This window comes from Fomitiporia mediterranea (assembly GCF_000271605.1).
Source record: "Fomitiporia mediterranea MF3/22 unplaced genomic scaffold FOMMEscaffold_3, whole genome shotgun sequence".
NCBI classification, from domain to species: Eukaryota; Fungi; Basidiomycota; class Agaricomycetes; order Hymenochaetales; family Hymenochaetaceae; genus Fomitiporia; species Fomitiporia mediterranea.
This window is the reverse complement of record NW_006760388.1, coordinates 843,218-863,821: the sequence shown is the minus strand read 5'-3', so window position 1 is coordinate 863,821 and position 20,604 is coordinate 843,218. Positions and strand designations below refer to the sequence as shown.

General features: G+C 47.2%; 5 protein-coding genes across 5 annotated transcripts; 2 read left to right on the top strand and 3 right to left on the bottom strand.

Annotated features, from left to right (window-relative positions):
- Positions 1 to 609: 609 nt before the first annotated feature.
- FOMMEDRAFT_152683 (cytochrome P450) lies at positions 610 to 2,824 on the top strand (the record flags this gene model as incomplete). The annotated part of the gene is made up of 12 exons (XM_007263465.1): positions 610 to 826; positions 883 to 1,015; positions 1,066 to 1,254; positions 1,313 to 1,461; positions 1,529 to 1,644; positions 1,700 to 1,817; positions 1,877 to 1,890; positions 1,951 to 2,140; positions 2,196 to 2,277; positions 2,337 to 2,471; positions 2,529 to 2,672; positions 2,731 to 2,824. 12 exons carry the CDS (start codon positions 610 to 612, stop codon positions 2,822 to 2,824), a joined length of 1,581 nt encoding a protein of 526 aa, XP_007263527.1.
- A 254-nt stretch (positions 2,825 to 3,078) lies between these two features.
- On the bottom strand, positions 3,079 to 5,449 carry FOMMEDRAFT_165825 (FAD/NAD-binding domain-containing protein). Its single transcript, XM_007263464.1, has 9 exons — positions 5,403 to 5,449; positions 5,095 to 5,344; positions 4,892 to 5,006; positions 4,458 to 4,836; positions 4,333 to 4,402; positions 4,232 to 4,279; positions 4,062 to 4,177; positions 3,858 to 3,987; positions 3,079 to 3,794 (listed from the first exon to the last, which is right to left on the bottom strand). Exons 2-9 carry the CDS (start codon positions 5,299 to 5,301, stop codon positions 3,333 to 3,335), a joined length of 1,527 nt encoding a protein of 508 aa, XP_007263526.1. The 5' UTR covers positions 5,302 to 5,344; positions 5,403 to 5,449; the 3' UTR covers positions 3,079 to 3,332.
- A 1,148-nt stretch (positions 5,450 to 6,597) lies between these two features.
- Positions 6,598 to 8,808, bottom strand: FOMMEDRAFT_152681 (uncharacterized protein; the record flags this gene model as incomplete). The annotated part of the gene is made up of 4 exons (XM_007263463.1): positions 6,598 to 7,248; positions 7,324 to 8,309; positions 8,367 to 8,461; positions 8,516 to 8,808. The coding sequence occupies 4 exons, from the start codon at positions 8,806 to 8,808 to the stop codon at positions 6,598 to 6,600; spliced, it is 2,025 nt and encodes a 674-aa protein (XP_007263525.1).
- A 3,347-nt stretch (positions 8,809 to 12,155) lies between these two features.
- FOMMEDRAFT_118412 (large subunit of L-aminoadipate-semialdehyde dehydrogenase) lies at positions 12,156 to 16,864 on the top strand. The gene is made up of 5 exons (XM_007263462.1): positions 12,156 to 13,707; positions 13,755 to 14,741; positions 14,814 to 15,661; positions 15,731 to 16,082; positions 16,142 to 16,864. Exons 1-5 carry the CDS (start codon positions 12,195 to 12,197, stop codon positions 16,726 to 16,728), a joined length of 4,287 nt encoding a protein of 1,428 aa, XP_007263524.1. The 5' UTR covers positions 12,156 to 12,194; the 3' UTR covers positions 16,729 to 16,864.
- A 311-nt stretch (positions 16,865 to 17,175) lies between these two features.
- Positions 17,176 to 20,336, bottom strand: FOMMEDRAFT_165822 (uncharacterized protein; the record flags this gene model as incomplete). The annotated part of the gene is made up of 2 exons (XM_007263461.1): positions 17,176 to 20,255; positions 20,327 to 20,336. The coding sequence occupies 2 exons, from the start codon at positions 20,334 to 20,336 to the stop codon at positions 17,449 to 17,451; spliced, it is 2,817 nt and encodes a 938-aa protein (XP_007263523.1). The 3' UTR covers positions 17,176 to 17,448.
- Between the last annotated feature and the right edge of the window lie 268 nt (positions 20,337 to 20,604).

Sequence of the window (20,604 nt, the reverse complement as noted above, 5' to 3'; positions counted from 1 at the left end):
TACTCTCATTTGATCGGACAACACGACCTTGAGGCGTGCTACTTTCTACTAGATCTCTTTCGTCTTCGTCTTCTCATCTCTCCTTATCGTTTACTGATTTCAGACACCACATGGCGCCTTCACATGTTCGTTTGGGTCTGTCCTGCCGCATTCTGCCCTAGCTTAACATGGCCAGATATCTCAGGGTTATGAACGACTCAAGCAGTCTTTTACATACTAACGTGATGTCGAAATACTATCGGAGGCGCACGGGCCTTGGAAATCGGTGAATCTTGTTCCGTAACTGACTTCGTTAGTGAATGATCGAGACACAATACTTCGGCATGGTCCGCAGGCCGCATGCGAAAGTTGGGCACCTGAGATGGACTTCACTAACTCCAAACTTCTCCGACCTAAAGTAGTGCCGTGCAAACGAATAAAGGATGCTGGTGTCCTGACGAACGGAGTCCTGTTTCCTCCGTGTACTGCTCAGCGCCTTCTTTCTGCTCTCTGTGCACCATCTATCTCGTTTCCTTGCAACTCAGTTGTTACTGGCTGTGGACTTGCTCGCACATCTTGACTGTTTTCTCAATGTATCCCATCTCCAAGTTGGTAACGTCAGAACTGGGCATGGCACCAATCATAGGTGCCGCAGGAATTGCTTGCACCCTATGTTTGGGTCTTTTCGTGTATCTTAGCAAGCGAGCTCAAGCACCCAGCAAACAGAGCAGAGGACATGGTCTTCCGCTTCCGCCTGGGCCTAAGCCACTGCCGTTTCTTGGGAATGCACTTGATATGCCTGTGAAACGTGAATGGGAGGCATTTGCCAAATGGGCGAATGAATATGGTGCGTTCTGTTCGGCGATTATAAATTGACTCGAGATGACAAAGGAGAATTTGCAGGTGATATTGTTCATGTCAGCGTCTTCGGCCAGAACTTTATTTTCCTCAATTCTGCCAAAGTTGTGAACGACCTGTTCGACAAGAGGGGTTCTATCTATTCTGATAAACCTCGCTTACCATTACTCACAGAATTGTAAGTATCCGTATCCTTTTCTTCGTATGATAATTGAGCGAAGTTAATAGACTAGACTTTGAATGGAACTTCGGTTTTATGCCCTATGGAGAGGAGTGGAGAAAGTATAGACGCATGTTTGTGGGCAAGTTCGGAGCTAGCGCTGCTCATATCTTCAATCCAATCCATGAGCGTGTCTCGGGCCTATTGCTACAGCGGTTTTTGGATACTCCAGAGGACTTCATAGATCATCTTCGCCTGTAAGTTAGTAATTTGTTGAGCTCACAGAACAGCAAGCTAAATTTGTTTCTCTGACAGCCATGCGGGTCAGATTATCATGATGTCGACATACGGTATTTTTGTAGATTCAAGACAGCATCCATATATTCAAATTGCCCAAGCCGTGATGGACTCAGTTTCTGATGCTGCACGAGCTGGGGCATACCTGGTAGACGCGTTTCCGATCCGTGAGCTCCAGCCACCTGACTTTATAATTAAGTTGAATGTCCATGCTGACGACGACTGTGCCTTTAGTGAAGAAAGTACCAACGTGGTTCCCTGGAGCGCATTATCAGCGTGTTGCTCAGGGCTGGGCTGCGGAAGTTCGAAGGCTTAGGTTCATTCCTTTTCTTGCGAGCAAGAACCAATTGGTAATTTGGACTGTGGGTCTGAATTCTTTGGCACTAATGATTCTTCGATTCTTAGGCCGACGGCAAAGCGCCACCTTTTCCGTCCTTTGTCGCTGATGAGCTAGAGGAAAACGGCTATGACGAGAAAGACGCTGAACTGATGATTCAAGATTGTGCGGCTGTCGCATACGGAGGTAAGCCTGAAGTTTATGACTACACTTTCGACCATTGATGTACGACCTTGAACTTGTAGCGGGATCCGACACTGTACGATCACTTCTCAAAGCTCTGCCAATGATCAAATACTAATACTTGGCTATTGATTAGTCCGTCGCAACGCTCACTGCATTCGTTCTCGCAATGGTTATTCACCCGGAAATTCAAAAGAAAGCTCAGGAAGAGCTTGCAGCAGTCGTTGGAACTTCGAGGCTCCCTACGTTCGCTGATCGCAATGATCTCCCATATATTTCAGCCATCATGAAGGAGACAATACGATGGCATACAGTAGCTCCGCAGGGTTCGGATGTCTTCTGTCTATATTATCTACAAAGATACTCACACGCGATCTTCAGCACTCCCGCATACCCTCAGAGAAGATGACGTATATAATGGTTATCATATCCCAGCAGGATCCATTGTTATCGGCAATACTTGGTAATGTTGCATTGGTGTTGTAACTGCGAAACAATTTCTGAAGCTGCTGCTTACACCAGGAATATTACGCATGACCCGGCACTCTACCCAGACCCTATGGAGTTCAAGCCGGAACGTTTTATTAATTCAGAAGGCAAACTCGATTTTTCCGGCGCCACGGACCCGTCAAAGTTCGCTTTTGGTTATGGCAGAAGGTGCGTACTTATTTTTAAGTAACCGAGTGGTCTAGTTCTCCACTGATCTCATCCAAGGATTTGCGCCGGATGGCACTTCGCTGAGAATACGATATTCATTACAATAGCACTCGTTTTGCACTGTTTCAACATCACGAATGCAAAGGATAAGGCTGGGATGCCCATTCCTGTCTCTCTTAATGCTGGTTCTGGTGTCATTTCGTGCGTTTAGACCGCATGTGTACTTTTGCCGAGTTCGTACTAATCATCTTGTTCTTAGGCATCCTGAGCCGTTCCCATGTTCCATCACTCCACGCTCTGCCCAGGCGGAAGCCTTAATTCGTCAAGCTGCCGCCTCCGCCCAATTTGTCTAGATCAACTGGCTCGTAGGAACAGCACGACAACTGCACGAGATTGTTCAACGCTGTACTGTACTTGGCATCCTTATGAGATCTGTTCTCTATGTTACTTTGCTGTCTCAATGTATTGCAACCTCCGCTTGACGTTTAATGACATAACGTATCAATTAGTGTTCTTGTTACCTGAAAAACTGAAGATCCGGGGGTGGCCAGGCCGAAGCTCCCAACTCATGCTATCCAAAGTAGACCATCGTCTAAGATTGCTTCCCCTAATTCCGAGAATAAATGAAAGAACAGTTGACCGGCTATTATACTAAACACGACTAAGCAGAAATTTCCGAGTTGTACACGAAATATAAAGAGTTAAAGGAAGTCTACGAATTTGGTAAAGAACGGTAACCAATTTAGGCTGAGGAACGAAGATTGTGCCCAGAGATGACAGCAACACTCAAAAGTCATCGATTGAGCAAGAAGGATATATAAAAAAGCGAGGAAGGACGTAGTGTCTAAAAAGAAGCGAACATTAGTTGTATAGATCCGTGCCTTCGCCGTTCTGCGAGGACTCGTAGCTCTCGATAACAGCCATTGATGATGCAGCCATCCGTTCTTGCATAATACCCCAATCTACCCACCAATCATCCGCGGCATCGTACGCCTCGTAGCCGAAAGAACCCTTGAATTGCTCCCAAATGCGTTGTAGGAACGGGTCGTCGAGATTTTCCCAATCGAGAACCTTCATATCCCGTGAGGCAGCAAATCCAAGATCTCGCTCTTCGCGTCTAGGATCCCCCCTGGGCAGAACTGAAAATGCACAAGTTTCGTACTCGGTTCTCGTGACTTCGATACAGCGGTCCTCTCGAATTTCTTGGTACGCAGCCAGCAATCGCAGAATTTCGCGTGAGCTACGTGTACGCAACCGAGAGAAGAGAGAACCGAGAACTGCGGCATCTTCCACAGCCAGTGAAGAACCATGGCTCGTTCCAGGCTAGTTGAGAAAGAAATCTAAGGGCCCAACTAAACGAAAAAAAATTGGAGCGTAAAAGCGTACGTTCAATACATGGGCTGCATCCCCAAGGACTACCACATGGCCATTTTCACTGTACCAATCTTCCAGCGGTTCTTGTATGATATGCCGTGTTTCGACACCTTGCGTTGCAAGCCGCAAAAGACGTCTCACTCTGCCAGGTAGTAATAGTCTTGTCAAAACGAGTCCAACGCTAACAGATAGCAAGGCGAATTATAAGAATCTCACCTTGGCTCATAGTCATCAAATTTACCCACAATTGCCGCCATATTCGTTAGCTTATACCAGTCATGCCTGGCATTCTTAGTGGGATGAATCAGTTGAATCGCATACTCGTCTGGTCGCTTTAGAGATGTGTGTATGTCAATCTTCATCTCCGATAAAGTTGATAAACTTACAACCAAAAATGTCAAGACGCAGGTATTATTTCCCATCCAAACTATCCACTAATAATGGTTAGTTATGAGCTACTAAGGGCTACACAACACCGGGGACGTACCACTCCCTTGTTCTCCGCTAGTGGCCTAAGTTCGGGGTCTTCCATCATCTTACTGACAGGGACAGTATATCTTGAACAGATCTAAGGATCAAACGACACAAACCACATGCTGTTCAAGCACTCACGTATAGCCGTTTAACGGCCCTGGTCTATGGTTTTCTTTACGTCCAACCAATTTCTCGCGCACTATACTTGTTGCTCCATCTGCACCGACAATAATGTCCGCACGTAACTTCCGCCCTGATGCCAATGTAACACTTGGCTTGTCCACGTCCACATCTACCACCTCGCCGTTGTACTCTACATTAACTCCCGATGCAACCGTGATGTCATATATCATTGAATAAAGATCCGAATACTGTTGATCGGGGCGTCGGATGAGTGCCGTGTCGAGATGATCGCCAGCTATTTTTGTACTCACTGTCAATCCATACATGTCAGCTTGAAGCTCTCTCATCACTTCTTCGTGAAACACCAGAGAACTAAGGAACGATCCGGTATCGCCTGGTACCGGCGGTAAGAAAGACTGAATCAGGCGGCCGATTGCGAAAACACATACTTTCGAGGAACTCTATGTAGGGACACCGCACACCAGTCTTGATCAATCTGTCACCCAATCCCCAATGCATAAGAAGTTTCGTCATATTTGGCGGAACTCGGATGCCTCCAGATACCTGTTGAATCAATACACGAGGACATAGCGCACATGCAAGGCAAAACGTCTCAATCTATGATGCACGTTTCAAGTGAATTGGTACGTACGTTCCCTGGACCATTAGACCGCTCTAATACGCGTACATTATGCCCAGCTTGTTTTAGATTGTACGCACAGGCGAGACCTGCGATACTGCCTCCAACGACGAGAAAATCAAGAGACACGGAAGCACGTCGACGAAAAAGATCTTTAAGGACTGGCTTCGTAGGGAAGGACATCGCGCGAGAGCGTAATGGACCAGTGTACGCTGCCATTATTGCAAAAAGGACTTTAATATAGGTGAGAGAATAACACCGACTTCGGCATCAGAAATGCTGGTCAGCAAAACTCGCGAAGAAGGTAAGGCAGGGCGCACTTTTACGGCTGTACCAAGAGAGCCCTTGGAGGTACGAGAAGAACAGTAACCCATTCTACCCTGACCGGTTCAAGTTTGGTAAAGAGGCAAATGTGGTTTTGATGGAATCAGGGATCTGATTCCTATGGTCCCTTTGCCGACGGATCGGTTATTGGCTGCGGCCAAGACATTCCAATCTCCCATACCCCCGTGTTTCGACATTTTCACCTGAGAATTTGAAAAGTTGCTTCTTCCGTCGCCTATATTCGTCTATTTGGCGCAACCCGAGTCTTTCGGAAGTTCTGATTATACATATATATAGCCTGTGTTCACCTAAGTAACATGGACCTGACAAACAGGGGTGCTAAACGGCAGGATTGAATCGCGATAAGTATTAGCACTATGTAATCGGCTAAGGCTTTCCGCGTGGTAGAATATAGTTCTGTTCACCCGGAAACTTAACTCTAACTCGAAAAGACGCGTACTCGATGAACTTTACTGGAATTGCGTAGGAATACGCACTCACATGCACTGCAGTAGGCACAGTTGTGAAGGTGATAGAGAAGCCTCGATGAAGAAGAGAAGGCCGCCAGAGCAAAGCTAATCAGAGGTCGATCCACGCTGAAGCAAGCAGAGGATCTCCGCGCGCCCAGATACGGAAACAGAGTTCACATCTCGGACCTTTGCCCTTCACGCTAGGTCAGATCTGTTTCCGAAATTTGCTTTTCGCTCCGTCACTGGCTCGATTATGTAACCATTCTCAATAACTCCCGCCCTCAATTTCAAGTTCTCCGTCGAATTGTTCCTCTGGCCGATATCGGACACCTTCCACTAGAAAAAAAAACATCCATCCGGCATGAGGAACAATTTGTTCTTTAATTTTACAAATTGTACACCAATGTCCTGGGACTTGGGGAATTTAAAAACGCGGAACGCGTGTCGATGAAACAACCGCAAAGCATAATTTCACCACTTACGGTGCGCGAGCGGTGCCTGTATTCTTCCCTCTGGCTGAACGCGACACAAATTCAGACGAACGTATTGCCTTGTGTGACAACACGGCAGAAATATATTCCTTCGGACCGTTCAATAGAGCATAGATGCAACAAGGTCAACATGCGATTACCAGGAGGAATCTTGAAACGTCATTATTTATGATGCCTTTAGCTTTGAGGGGTATCATAAGGTACAATAAATGACCACAATCTATTGCCTGTTACTGTTCACCCGCCTCGAGTGCCTCAACCACTTCCCTTCCGGTAGAATCTGAGACAACAGCTCGTACACCAGCAACAACACTACCAGCGATACCACCAGGACCGCCGGGTTCCCCGCCTGTACCTTTGGCAGAATCTCCGCTAGTCTGTGTCTTCGGCGGACCACGACTAGCGGCTACCGGATCCAGGTCCGGTATAACCCATTCTAGAGCGACATCGATGTCGACCAGTGCGGCACCCGCACCGATAGGGAAATCAATCTCTTTACGCGAAAGTACGAAGTTTGTCACGGTAGGCGGCAAGGATCGTTGCTTCGAGTCTACAGGAGGTGGAGGCATGTGGAAGGCTGGGATGAACCAAAACCACCCCATGAAGACTTGGCCCATGTAGAGTTTAGCGCGAACCTCCCGAGCGGCATCCAATATCACTCCCTTTTCCGTATTTGTATCGTCTATTATATGCGCAAAGTCGGTGACGGAGCTTTTGGCTGACATTGTTATTTCTTTCGCTCTTGACTCTGCCGCTGAGAGGGATTGACGCATTTCGGGGTCAAGATCTGGACCTCTGTCAGACTCTTGCATTTCCTCTTGGAGGGCTTCCCACGTCTGGTCTGCAAGCGGTTGTAACTTATAGCTCACCACATTCCCGCCCTTGAAGCCGTCAGATAACAATAAATGCATACATGATTAGCTATGACTAAGTGGAGCAAATAGGCAAGCACCTACCTCTGGCCGCTTACTGTCAGAAGCACCGAGGCGTGCAAAACTTCTGATCATTTTACTCTTGTCCCATTTGCCGTCTGTAAAAATCTCGCGCAATGCAGTTCCGGCCATGTACTCCGTTCCAAGCCGTCTTTTACCCATATTCCCATCCTCGGCCCTCGTATGATGCTCCCACCTCTCTAAAAGTTCAACAAGTTCGTCATTGTACCGCGCGAGTGAAACCCATATAGGGCCTTGACCATGTTCGTGAACGCCGTACTTTGCAGAACCTGTCTTCTCAATTATGTGGTTCGCAATTTTGAGAAGGTTCATTTTCAGTCCGCCCAAGTCGCGAATTTGTACGTGTATTTCACGTAAGCGCACTCGTGGAAGAGGTGACTGCCAGAAGGCTGACGGTGCCTCGTTTGCAAGAAGTAACGACCAGTAATTCAACCAACGTCTCTGACTTGGGATGGAAACGCCATGTTTGACTTTCTTATCCGGCGAGGAAGGTGACTTCATACGCCTTGCTGTGTGGAGAGCAAGTACATCCTCAAGTGTAAAGGGTCTAGCCTTCGACCTGTCTTTCACATCTTGCATACCATCGTGGTCAATATTGTCTGCGATAGATCCACCACGAGGACTTAGACTTGTGGGTGTCTCGGTTTTCGGTTTTCCGATGATCGTGGCTGCAGCGTTACCATCACCGCCATTGCCTTTATTCCTCGGCTCTGGATTTTCGGCCTCTGGTTCTAAGGTTGAAGGCAGTGTGATTTCACCGACATATTCAGACATGGGTTTGGACGCATCCCTTCCCGAGGGGACGCTCGTATCCTCCTGTACGAGCACTTCGTCCATCTCATCGATTTCAACCGTCTCCATTACTCGTTCAGCCCGATTCTTTGCCCATTCTTTCTTGGTCATGCTACGCTGGAGCTTTGGAGGCGAGGGTGTTTCATCGAGGGAGAGAAGATACGCGCATGCGAGTGTGCCTGACCTCCCCTTTCCAGCTAAACACAGAGGTTAATCGTGCACATTCTCAAGGCATAATAATGTTTTTGACATACCCTTGCAATGCAAAACGGCAACATTATCCTTCGATGCGGAGAGCCATTCCCGAGCTTCACGAACGAAAAGGGGGAAAATGGCCAAAGGAGGCGCGCTGCAACTCAGTTAGTCATATTTACCAATCCCGCTAATTGAAAGCAGCACTCACTGGTGGTCAGGGAAAGGATAACGACTTACTCGGCCTTCAAAGAAGCTAGCAGGATAGGAGTTCTCCCGGAGTGGACAGAAGTTGAATACCCAATAGTTCTTTCCATGTCGATGGTCGAGGAACTTCTTGGTATCTTCTCTGCGGTTTCTATACAAGCCCTCCACGCCGGTGGCTGGGAATCCCATTACAATGATGTGGTCAGTTAGATAGATTAGGTCGAGTTCCATATCCAATTGTTTATCTTTGAAGCGAGCCTTGTTTCCTGACACAATTCGGCGCACAAAATTTGCCATAACGCAGGTATGTGATTGTGGCCTTTAGCTACTAATAGCTAGAGGAAGTTGAACTGAGGAAGGTCTGCAGCAACAAGAAGAAATGCTCCAGAATTGTGTGGCAGTTGAGGGGAATCAAATCCACGAGCGTGGATGCGAGGATCGCAACGAAGAGATGGTTGAAGTCATGAACATAGTAGTCACTAAGTAGTGGTCTGCTGTAGTAGCACTTTAGCATCATTGCCACAATGATGTCACCCTTCTGGTCACATAGTGTGACTTGATGTCACAATCACACCTAAACCAAGTCAAATGTTTTTTGTGCAGCAAAGATTGGCCCAAATGCTCTGTACCGGGATTAGAGTGAACAGTTAAATATTAGCTGCAAGCACTGCTGGTGGAAAGTTGCAATGATGTCTGCGTCTATTTCTGACATTGAATTTAGGTTATTTATCAGCCTGGCAAGCAGCAATACGTAACTACAGGTATGTGGCAAAAGTGTTCGTCTTTCCTCAAAAGGTAAGGCCATTTGTAAGTGATTAGCATACCTTATGTAGAAATTAGAGGTACCGTCATGGACCGGTCCTTGTAACACCACCATTCCTTGTAACACCCTATACATAGTGCCACTACTCACAACAATTTTACCTCAAAAAATATATAAATGAATTTCTATTATATCTTCCTAGTGTATGTAAAAAAATTGTGGCAAACATATTAGAATTTGTTGAGCTATGTTGAAAATAAGGGTAAAAACTAGATAATCAAGAAAATGCTCAGATTTTCCAGTGATAGTCATGGCTCCTCCTACAACACAACTTCAACTAAAAAATACAAGACTATCTGTTATGTTAAAATAAGTATACATACAAATTTTTAGACAATTTCATTAAGATTTGCAATTTATAAAAATTAAAAAGTACAAATCACAGTTTATTTTAGTCACATGACTGTACTGAGCAATATTCAGTCAAGAGATACACTCATTACCAAGGGCCACACAGTTAAAATATTGACTTAAATATCTGAGTATACTAATATAGAAGTCCAATACAAATATTATATTGCTTTAATGACTTTAAAAATAATGCAGACAAGGTAGATTACTTGTGTGTACATCGTGGGAAAATGGCTGTTACAAGGAATAGTGACGTGCTCTTTTGGGCACAAAACATCTATCCTTTATATCTAATTTATTTCTCATTTATTTGTCACAGAAATTTGTAGAGTAATGTTAAACAGTATTTATTTTCATCTAGTATTTTTTGTTTGAGGTTAAAAGGTGTGAAAATGAAGTAGATTCAGAATTAAAATGTAGTGTTACAAGGACCGGTCCATGACGGTAGATCAAAGCTTCGTGACGCGCGATCTGCATGTTGCGAAGCACAAAAAAAATAAAGAATTTTGCTCAATTTAAACAAAATGGCTTGTATTCAACTCAGCTCACCCAAAAAAAATCAACTCATTGGTGCTATATGTCTTGGAGCAAAAATCTGTCATGCTGCTGCAGTTCTGGAGATCCCCTGTACCACTGCTCAATCAATATGGAAGAAATGGAAGGAAACCGAGTCTACCTCTAACAAACCACATTCTGGACATCCAAAACTCCTTGATGGAATCATACACAAGCTTCTCATTCATTTGGCTACTACTCACAGGTTCATGCCTCTTAAAAACCTTGCAAACCACATAGGAATCAGTAGGGAAACAGTTAGGAGGGAGTTGGCAAAGGATGGTTATTACAGAAGATGAGTTAGGAGATGTTTGCAGAGAAATGCAATTCAGGAGGCAAGGAGACTTAGGGCCTGTTCAGTGCGCATGATGTTGCAAGATACTCCTGCCAAAAAAGAGAGTGCAATCTTGCAAGATTGTGGTGTGTCACGTCACAGTCTACAAGCTGTTCAGTGCACACAATCTCAAAACAGTATCTCACAATGCATTGCCCTTCTCCTGCCAAAAATGAAAAACAGCTCAGACCCATTTTTCATAATGAGATTGCAGTATCTCATTTTGTTTTTCATCCACTCAGCACACACCACACTACAAAAAAAATCTCAAAAAATCTCAAAAATAATGTAGTTGTAGGGGCCTTTCAGAATCAGGCTTTATTTTATTTTTATGAGCATTGTAATATACTTATCTTGCCATTCACAAAAAGTGAGCAATCAGTGACGACTCAAATGCTAACTGTGAGAAAAAAGTACAAGATATTCCTATGGTTGACATCATAATGTGCACTTGTGTACATCACAATCTTACAGGATTGTGATCTAGTGCAATGTGTGCACTGAACAGGCCCTTATTTGGGCAGGACACCATCATTACTGGAGGGTTCAGGAGTGGGTTAATGTGGTTTTTTCTGATGAATCCTACCTTTGTGTGGATAGAAACATTGGAAATGTTTGGGTGACCAGAAAACCACATAAAGTTTATAAAAGATCATGCATTCTTGAAAAGCCATACCAGAATCCAGTTAGGATAATGGTTTGGGGATGTATTGCTCATAACTTCAAAGGTCCTCTTGTTATTCTTGATTATCCTGGAGGGAGAGGAGGAGGAATGACTGTACAAAGGTACAAAGAGCAAGTTTTGCTACCTGTCCTTATTCCAATCTTCAATTGGCTTCAAATCAAACGTCCTGGCCTCTTATTCCAACAGGATAATGCTAGATGCCACACAGCCTGAGTTACAAAGCAATGCTTGCAGGAGAACAATATTCCTCAAATTGATAATCTACCCATTTCACCTGATGTCAATCCTATTGAACCAGTCTGGTTTGATTGGAAGAACATTTTTCAAGGTCAACAAAGGACACCAACATCTAAGGAGGAATTGAAGGAAATGGCTAGGGAAGCTTGGGATAATCTTACATTGGATCAAATTAATAAACAGATTGAATCCATGCCAAAGAGGGTTGATGCAGTTGTTATTGCTTGTGGAGGAAACACTGGTTACTAAAGTCATTTTTTTCATTTTTTTTCATTCTAAACAAGCTATAGACAACTATAATTTTAATTAATGTATTCAAGTTTTAAGTATATACTTTACAAAAATTAATGTTTATGTTTTTTTGTAGGTATATTGTGTTCACGCAAGTCAGAGACACGAGACGAAGGTTTGACGCGTCTCCGACAGCTCAAATAGGTAACACAAATCGATTAATAATGTACCTACCTATTGAGGAAAGACGAACACTTTTGCCACACACCTGTAGTACAAACAGATGCCGCATCGTGGCGCGTCTTGGTCCCGTGACAGGAGAATGGGCGCAAAAAGGGAAAAGGAAAAAGAAAAAAAAAAAAGAGTCAAAAAGGCGATCGCCCGAATATTTTGGGTCATCAAAATGAATTCAAAGTACGTGTTGGCGCCGTACACCTCTGTGGTCACTTTCGCTGGCTCTGGCGAGTATGGGTGACGCTCGTCTGCAGCGTGTTCTGTCAAGACTGCGGAATCTTCCTGCAATCGCTTTGCCGACCGACTACCCAAGGCCCTCTGGAACGAGTAAAGTCGTCGAAGCTGTCCAGACGGTTGAGCTCTCGGAACAGGTATCGCTATCTCTATTGAAACTCGCATTGTATGAGGAGGATAGCGAGAAGGACGACGATGATGATCTGGCCTTGAAAAATCGACCATCGCTTTTCCAGCTTTTACTAGCAGCATTTACCGTACTGCTGCATAGATACACCGGCGATACTGATATCGTTATTGCCTCGTCCTCGGCATCTGCGAGTGACCCCTTGCTACTCAGGTTATCAGTAGACCCTACAGATCCTTTCTGGGCGATTGTAAGGCGTGTGCAGCAGGTGGAAAAAGAGGCTGAGGATGACTCCGTCCCATTCTCAACGATAGCAGAGGCGCTTAAGACTGAAGACAACAGGCCTTTGTTTCGAGTCCGATTCTTCGACGAGACAGATTCGCCTCACGATGAGTTTGTACGTTCGACGAGTTTAATCTCTGATTTGACCATCTCCGTCATTCGCCCAGCAATTTCTTCGTCTCACGCATCGCTGGCTCCGCGCATCTCTCTAAGAATATTATACAACTCGCTACTTTTTACTCCTTCTCGGATAGAGTGCATCATAGATCAGCTTTCTGTGCTCTTGCGCAAGTTGGGTTCATCACCCATTGCCGCCGTAGGGAGTATTCCGCTTCTTACTCCTCCACAACGGTCGCGTCTTCCCGACCCGACAGCAGACTTGCACTGGTGCGACTTTAAAGGCGCAATAACCGACGTGTTCTCTCGAAATGCACGCATGCATCCTGAACGCCCGTGTGTCGTTCAGTACACGCCGACTCGCGACAAGATCGTGTACACCTACGCGACGATCCGCCGTGCAGCTAACATCCTTGCTCACCATCTCCTTCAGGGTGGCGTAAAACGAGAGGAAGTGGTCATGGTATACGCGCATCGCAGTGTTGACCTTGTTGTAGCAGTTATGGCCGTTCTTAAAGCCGGTGCGACATTCTCCGTGATTGACCCTGCGTATCCACCTTCTCGACAAACAATCTACCTGGAGGTGGCCAAACCAAGAGCATTGGTTGTACTCAAGGGTGCAGGGATCATTAATCCATCTGTCCGTAAATTCATCTCGGAGGAAGCAAATATTCGTGTCGAAGTTCCTGCTTTGGAGCTCCTTCCAGATGGTTCTATAGCCGGAGGCGAAGCGCCGGGTTCCACGGAGGATGTCTTGAAAGCACACATACACCTTGCTGACACAGACCCAAATGTCGTTATTGGCCCCGATAGTATTGGAACATTATCTTTTACAACAGGCAGCACCGGCATTCCAAAGGGTGTTCGCGGAAGACACTACAGCCTTACGCATTTTTTCCCTTGGATGGGCGAACGTTTTGAATTGGATGAGAAATCTCGCTTTACAATGCTAAGTGGGATTGCCCACGATCCTATTCAACGAGACAGTATGTTGTAATCACCCAGTCGTAATCATCTTCTCATAATATCACAGTGTTTACGCCTTTATTCCTCGGTGCATCCCTTCACGTACCTACGGCTGAGGATATTGGAACACCAGGACGCCTCGCAGAGTGGATGGCGGACAGTCAAGTGACTGTAACGCATCTCACACCTGCTATGGGTCAGCTTCTTTCTGCACAGGCGACACGTCAAATACCTTCTCTTCGTGCAGCATTTTTTGTTGGTGATGTACTCACGAAGCGCGACTGTCACCGCCTGCAGGGTCTCGCACCGCACGTGCGTATCATCAATATGTACGGTACAACGGAGACGCAACGAGCTGTGTCGTATTTCCTCATCCCAAGCGTCTCAGAAGACCCAACCTTCCTCGCAACACAGAAAGACATTATGCCCGCTGGAGAAGGCATGGTCGACGTTCAATTACTCGTTGTTAATCGCAATGACCGTAGCATCCCGTGCGCGATAGGTGAAGTTGGTGAGATCTACGTCCGTTCAGGTGGTCTGGCGGAGGGTTATTCCGATCCGGAGGCGACGGCACAAAAGTTTGTTACGAACTGGTTCGCTTCTGGAACTTGGCCGGACACGATTTTACATCCACCCAAAGGCCTTGCAGGACCGGAATCACGCTACTGGAAGGGTGTACGCGACCGTATGTATCGATCTGGTGACTTGGGCCGGTATCTACCTGACGGCATTGTCGAATGCACTGGTAGAGCAGATGATCAAGTCAAAATTCGCGGTTTCCGCATTGAATTGGGCGAAATTGATACTCATTTAAGTCAGCATCCTCTCATACGCGAAAACGTCACGCTTGTCAGGCGCGACAAGAATGAGGAGAAGACGCTCGTTAGCTACTTCGTACCGCTGGAAGGTACTGCACTTGATGAATACGCCAGCGATGTGCCAGATGCGGAGGGAGACCGTGCTTTGTTCTCTGGTATAAGGCGTTATCGTCGACTCATAAAAGACATTAGGGAACACCTGAAGAGGAAGCTCCCGAGTTATAGCGTGCCTACAGGTTTGCAATTCCCATTCCGCTTTGAAATCTGCTTTCTCACTTAATTTTCGTTGCATCTGTTGATGTTCTTAGTCTTTGTACCCTTGAAGCGCATGCCTCTGAACCCGAACGGCAAAATTGATAAACCGGCGCTTCCCTTCCCGGATACTGCTGAAGCTGCCACGTCTGACATACGCCCCAATGTTGAACAAGCCGGCGCGTTGACTGCGACAGAAAGGCATATCCAGACTATCTGGGGCACCATTCTCACTACAATGCAGCAGCCAATTGCACTGGATGAAAGCTTCTTTGACCTCGGTGGACACTCCATACTCGCAACGAGGCTCATCTTTGAGCTTAGAAAGGCTTTCGTCGTCGACGCTCCTCTAAGTCTTGTTTTTGACCATCCGACAATCAGAGAGCAAGCTTCCGAGCTCGATGCTTTGCGCAACTCCGATTTAGGTTTGGCTTACCAGGACAAGGGAAGCACGACAGCTCTTACGAGGCAGGATGGGAACCTGCTGAATGTTCCTGGTATTCCCAAGAAACGCGCGCAGGTAGTTGAATACGCGAAGGACCTCGAGACCCTGATTCCACGCCTCAGGGGGAAGTATGACGCGCTATCCCCATCGTCGTCAATGTTGACGGTTTTCTTAACTGGCGCAACCGGCTTTCTCGGAGCATTCATTCTGCGCGACTTACTGTCACATCAGTGTGTGCAGAAGGTAATCTGTCATGTTCGCGCAACATCACGAGAGAAAGGATTGGAGCGGCTCAAAGAGGGCGCGGGTGATCGCGGTGTATGGGATGAGAGATGGTTAGAGACAAAGCGTTTGGAAGTCGTTAACGGCGACCTTGCAAGTGAGAGGTTTGGTTTGGACGATGCAACATGGGAACGCATTTCGAACGAAGTGGACGTCGTCGTGCATAACGGCGCTTTGGTACGGCCCCATATTAATTGCAACTCGCGACTTACCAAAACTTACTAACGTGTAACTTGTTCTGGATAGGTTCACTGGGTCTACCCATATGAGAAGCTTCGCTCCGCAAATGTGCTCTCCACCTTAACAGCTATCGACCTCGCTTCCACAGGACAAAAGTCGAAGGCCCTTGTGTTTGTGTCATCCACGGCAGTGCTTGAATGCTCGCATTACGTCCAACTTTCTGACCAATCGTCGCGTACTGGTGGTGGCGGGGGTGTGCCAGAGAGCGACAACCTCGATGGGTCACAAACAGGTTTGAAGAGCGGGTATGGACAGACAAAGTGGGTGTCTGAGAAGCTCTTGAATGAAGCAGGAAGGAGGGGTCTCAGAGGGTCTATTGTGCGTCCCGGATATGTTGTCGGAGATTCACAGTCTGCTGGTACGTCGACTTTAAAATACGGGAAACGTGAGATTTAATTCGTTTCTAACTGTGCTTAGTTACCAATACGGACGATTTTATTTGGAGACTGGTTAAAGGCTGCATCCAGCTTGGGCTCGTGCCAGATATAAACAACGCCATCAACATGGTCCCAGTAGACCATGTTGCGTACATCATATCCGCAGCTGCTGTGTCCCCTTCTACGGTCGAAAAGCACGGCATTCCGGTTTTACATGTCACTGCCCGCCCTCCGCCAACGTACAATACGCTTTTCTCATCTCTTCGCCGGTATGGCTATGCCGTCTCTCAATGCGAATACCTGGTCTGGAGGCGACGACTTGAGCAACACGTCCTTGCATCACAGGACAACGCTTTATTCCCGCTTCTGCATTTCGTACTTGACGACCTACCAACGAGCACGAAGGCACCGGAGCTAAGCGATGAAAATACACGTGCATTATTGAAGAGTAGAGGAGCAAAAGAGAATGTTACAGTGGATGGTGGATTAATGGGCATGTACCTTGCCTGGTTGGTAGAGTCGGGATTCTTGCCCGTGCCATCCGCGGACGATTCAGATGAGAAGCTGCCGAGCATACGCCTGCAGGAAGGCACACGTGTGCGTGCAGTTGGGAGGAGTGGTGCATAAAAATTTATTCAAATATAGGAAAAGAATAAGGTGCCATGTACAAGTGGTAATTTAAAATGTATCTTGTAGAACTTGGTTACTTCTGCCACTTCGTTGGTCAAAACAACTTGGCCGCTTATAGAAATACAAAGAAACATTGAAACAAGAAACAAGAATGAATTACAAAACATCCTAATTAGTAGTCAAGTTCAGAACTGGCCCGTTTTCAAATTTGGGTCATTCCTACAAATTCAGATTTGATTATCTGTAGACAAAACGTGCTGAGAAAAGCAAGCATTATTCTTATTCATCGTTTCTATTAGGGTCGTTTGATGAATCACACAGCGTTAGTTAGCATACGAAAATCAAGGTAACTCGATTTGAAAATAAGGATGAATAGGTTTGGTTGCATAGCACTGCAAAACAGGCTGTTTGAGATAATTGCTGTGATTTTGTCGTTAATGAATGCGGCCTCGTGTGTATCATTACGATCATGTTGTAGGTATTTACAATACTAATGACTTGACCACCCAATGAAAATTTGTGATTGTGAAACAAAAGTCAATTCAAGAGATCGAAATGCCAGTAAAAATATATAATGTTTGCAAGTGAAAAAATTGGTACAAATGCTACAAAGTGGTCTGGATTTAAAGGACGAATATAGTACTGAATAGAAATACTCGTGAATCAAGAACAAATGAGGAAGTCTTTCCAGATAGGAGAGTGGGATGAGTGAGACTTTCACGCTCGCGAGAAGAGCTCTACAGGAATGGGTTTTCTCCGTAAACCCGAGCTCGTATCGCTCCCACCACTAATCGTCCGCTCTCGCGTCGCCTCGGAACTTGCTCTGGAACCAGACAAGCTAAGTCGTTCACCACCTAACGTAAAAGGGAATGCCGAAAGCGAGTCCGTTGAACCGTTCCTAGACTTCACGGAACGCGATGGAGACGGTGTAGCATGAGCGGCATGGGCAGGGGAGTGCTTGTGTGTGTGGTATTGTGCGAATTGCGTTTTGTATGCTGGGCTTTCGACATATTTTACTCTCTCCTTGCCATCGGGTCTATCTTTGGGAGGCGGGGACGGCACGCATGTGCCATCCGTCTCGGAACTATTCCGTGACGAACCTCTGGAGCTCGAGGTCCTTGGTGAACGCAAGCTTGTAACCGTACTAGCATTAGATGACTCCGTCGCCAGCTTCGCCCTCTGCGAGGCTGGCATAAGCTCCGGCTTGGGCACATACGGGCCGGGCGCCTTCCTCTTTGGCTCGACGGGCTGAGGTGTAGGGAAGAACGGATAAGGACGAACAACTGCTGGCTTCTCCTTTTCTCGTTCTTCACGTTCTCGGGCTTGCTGCATGGCACGTTCACGAGCTGCCTTGAGACGCGCTGAGAGACGAGACGGGACAGTCGTGAGTTTTGGGAAGAAGGAGCGAGAGGAGGAAGCTGTGGCAGGAACGGTGGATGCGAACGTGCTGACAGACCAACGGGATTGCAGAGGTCGACCAGATGCATCGCAGTAAATGCTTGATGCACTGGTTTTTCGAATGCTACTTGAATCTGAAGCACCTGAATAATCCGTCGACGGAGGAGGGGACATGGCGGCGTAGGAAGAATAAAGCGATTCAGCGTCGAAGGTACCTGTTGAAGACCCGCTTTTTGGGAAAGATGGAGCACTTGGCGAGTCGGGGACAAGGAGGAATGGTTGAGGCTCAAGATGGGATTGAGGACTAGGCGAGAGAGGTGAGAAGGACGAAGGGGAGATGGGAACATCTGCAGTCCGTATTGGCATGGTGAATGGATCAACTACTTCTTCCTGAGGCGCGGAGCTGGAGGCGTTAATGACTGGAAACTTGTCAAGGAGAAACGGATCAAGTAAATAATCATCGTCTTCGTCTTCTTCGACCAGTTTCCCCATTCCATTATTGGCTCTCGTACCGATAACGGCAACATCATCGTCGAAAACGTCGTCGTCAATGCTTACTGGCATCGAAAACCTTGGAGGTGGCCTTGTACATTCGACAGTCTCCTCAACCTCCATAAATGTCGGATCGAGCAATGCACTCGGACCAGGTCGTCTTTGCTGCTTCTCCTTGGTCGTCCTTGAAGGCCTAGTTCCGCCAAGAATACCACTATTCCGCCGACGACCAATTCCTACTGCAGCACTCCGACGTGCAATTGAATGCCTCGAGTTTCTTGAACCACGTCGTTTGGATTTACCAGATGCGGAACCCGTCGATCGCACAGAACGCCCAGAATTAGTTGATGCAAGAGATGAGGCCGAAGCTCGCCGGAGAGATGAGTATTGTGTTTGTTCGGATGATAGAACAGGCGCAGCAAAGTCAGTGGCAGGCTCAGGTAAAGAGGGAAGGAAATGAGGCGGCGGTGGAAGGGAATCCGGTCTTGCAGGTGGGAGCTGCCAATGCGATACCGACGAGGAAGAGGAGCCATTCCGCTGATGACGCGAGTAAGACGATTTGCGCGTGGTAGGAGGGAAGGAGTAACTTGAGGAAAAGAGCTGGAGATGAGAGGCAATGTCTGCACGATAGAATTCGGCATCTGCAAGAGGGTCATCTTCGATGTCGAGCCATTCGCTCTCGGCATCATTATCTTCCTGCTTGTTAGGCATAGTTGCAGCAGTGAGACTTGGTACAGGCGGGATGGCCTCTGCTTCACGTTCAAGCTCTGCAAGGACACCTGTAAGAGTGGGCTTGCCCCGTGGTGACTCCAGCGACAGGTCGAGAGAACGAGCAGCAGCTGTGTCGATTTCGAGCGGCGCAAATACCTGTTCAACACGCGCAGCAGTTGCCATTCGTGCACTAAATCGGCGGCTTCGCCGTTTGTTAGCCCTTGCAATCGGGTCATTTTCTGTCGTCTTGGCCGTTGGAGAAGGCACGTAGGAAGATAGATGCTTGACAGGAGGGGAGGGTGATGGAGTGCGGTTCATCTTGCAAATTGTCAAAGGTGGGATAGATGGATAAGTATAACCGGCGTCAAACTCGATTGACACAGGCGTGCGGGGTTGGCCAGGCGTTGAGGGCGCAGAGCCAGATCCCGAACTCGGCGTGGGACTACCAGCACTTGAACGTCCAGACCTGACACTGTCACAGCTCTTGCGTGTCGTGGAGCTGCACTCTGAGTGCTCAATGACTGGTGCAACGCTGAAACTCGTCGGCGAACGGACTAAGTGTGGAGCACGCGGCTTCGGGGCACTGCGTGGAGCAGCCTCTGGTGCGCGTAGCAAGGCGTCTAGACCTGCGTGTACAACGCGTTCCTTTGCCATAAGACCTCGTCTTCGGTCTCTCTTTTCTTTCTCCTTTTCCCGTGCAGTTGCGAATTCGGGATGATTGCCGCATGTGGAAGCAGAGGGGTGTGGAAAAACGACGCTGGCACGAGCAAAGACGATCGGCGATGGAGAGCGAGTGGGTGAGGTCGCATCCAGAAAGGAGCTTGGAGAAATGGATGGCGTCGTTATTGTGGGTCGCTTGTGGCGTGTAATCGTGGATGCGGTTGTGCTACTGCTCGCGGATGCAGCGGCGTAGGGATGAGCGACTACAGGGCAATGAGCATAGAGCGGTCAGACATGAATACCACTGCGAGAGTGCTGTTACTGTAGTACTGACCATAAGCCATCATGGATGATGTGATGAGCTGAATGCTCGAGGGCGAAGGAGCAAATGCGGGCAGAAAGGGACGGAGGCGGGCACATTGTTGTTTGTTATATAGTACTTAGCACTGGCAGTAGGAGAGTGCCGAGCTTTTGTTGGTGCGCCTTATTGTTTAAGGATGTCCATATTTGGCAGGAGGCTGCATACAACGAGCCGCTATTCTTTGTCCTTCTCCCATTTCGGCCGGTCCATTCATCTGTCTATGCTGTTCTTTGTTGTTGCGGCCCGCTTCT